The following is a 1,263-nucleotide window of genomic DNA, read 5'->3' on the forward strand; positions in this document are numbered from 1 at the left end:
GACTTGTCCTACCTGCCTATCTCCTTTTCCATCTATCCACTCCACCTTCTCCTCCATGACCTATCACCTTCATCCCCTCCCCCACTCACCCATTGTACTCTATGCTACTTTCTCCCCACCCCCATCCTCCTCTAGCTTATCTCTCCACGCTTCAGGCTCACTGCCTTTATTCCTGTTGAAGGGCTTTTGCCAGAAACGTCGATTTCGCTGCTCCTTGGATGCTGCCTGAACTGCTGTACTCTTCCAGCACCACTAATCCAGCAACTAAGTCATTCCTTACCCATAAAGTAGTGCATGATCCAGATGTTCACACAGCCTCTGCAGCACCTTGTCATGGTTTCGAATTGCTGGTGTCTCCTCCTCACAGGCAGCAAAATAACCCTGAATCTTGGGTGTGGAGGAGAGAGAAAGAAAGAAAACAACCATTCTTTATACTAAACACAGACTTGGACACTCAGAAAAGTCAGCATTTCGAGGGTGACTGAATACTAGATAATTATTCAACTCAATAGCAAAGGGAATTTTAAATTAACACTAAACGCAGTGCATTTGATATTTAGAAATGCACTCCCCAAAGTTGACTCTAAATTACACTTTTAGTATGCCCATGAACCAGGAATGCAGTGTACACAATAACGGATACAAACTGACCAGTGTAACTGCACCTAGATAACTAATTAGTATAACATGCCAAACATGTATGAGACATATGCATATATGATCATCGCACAAAGATGCATGCCTTTTATCAAGAAAAACTGTACTCCCATGGATACAATCCCATATTTCACGAGATCAATCACACAAAATAAGATCCAAGAAACAGATCTACCAGATTTCTGGGCTATCACAATCTGGCAATCTTGCCTTCATCAATAGAAATCAATGGCCAAAGAACATATAGCATTAAAACTTTAAACTCATTGTACCTCAAGTGATTGGGATCAGATCCTGATCCCACGTAGCCTATTTGACTTGCTGGGTCAATTCAGAGGACAGATAAAGTATCAGTCAAATCACTGTGGATCTGGGTCGCTTTTTAGGCAAGGGTAGCAGCTTCCCTTCCCTAAGGACATTTAAGAACCAAATTTATTTTAAAACAATGATAATCTAGTGTTTCATGGTCATCATTACTGATACGCACCACATGGTTTTAAGTCAACAAAAATGAGATGCAAAAAAGCAAGTTTCTGGACAGCAGTATCCGCGGCTAACCAGAAAAAAACTCAGTGATCCTCTGTGATCAATGTATTCAAACGCCAA

General features: G+C 41.4%; 1 protein-coding gene across 1 annotated transcript in view; it reads right to left on the reverse strand.

Moving 5' to 3' along the window:
• Positions 1-426, reverse strand: part of plekhm2 (pleckstrin homology domain containing, family M (with RUN domain) member 2) — a 39,698-nt gene extending 39,272 nt beyond the window's left edge. The window contains exon 1 of the mRNA XM_043675410.1: positions 281-426. Within this exon, the coding sequence (XP_043531345.1) occupies positions 281-426 (146 nt within the window). The remainder of the gene's footprint in view (positions 1-280) is intronic.
• Positions 427-1,263: the final 837 nt, after the last annotated feature.

This window comes from Chiloscyllium plagiosum, chromosome 34, assembly GCF_004010195.1.
Source record: "Chiloscyllium plagiosum isolate BGI_BamShark_2017 chromosome 34, ASM401019v2, whole genome shotgun sequence".
In the NCBI taxonomy this organism is placed as follows: Eukaryota; Metazoa; Chordata; class Chondrichthyes; order Orectolobiformes; family Hemiscylliidae; genus Chiloscyllium; species Chiloscyllium plagiosum.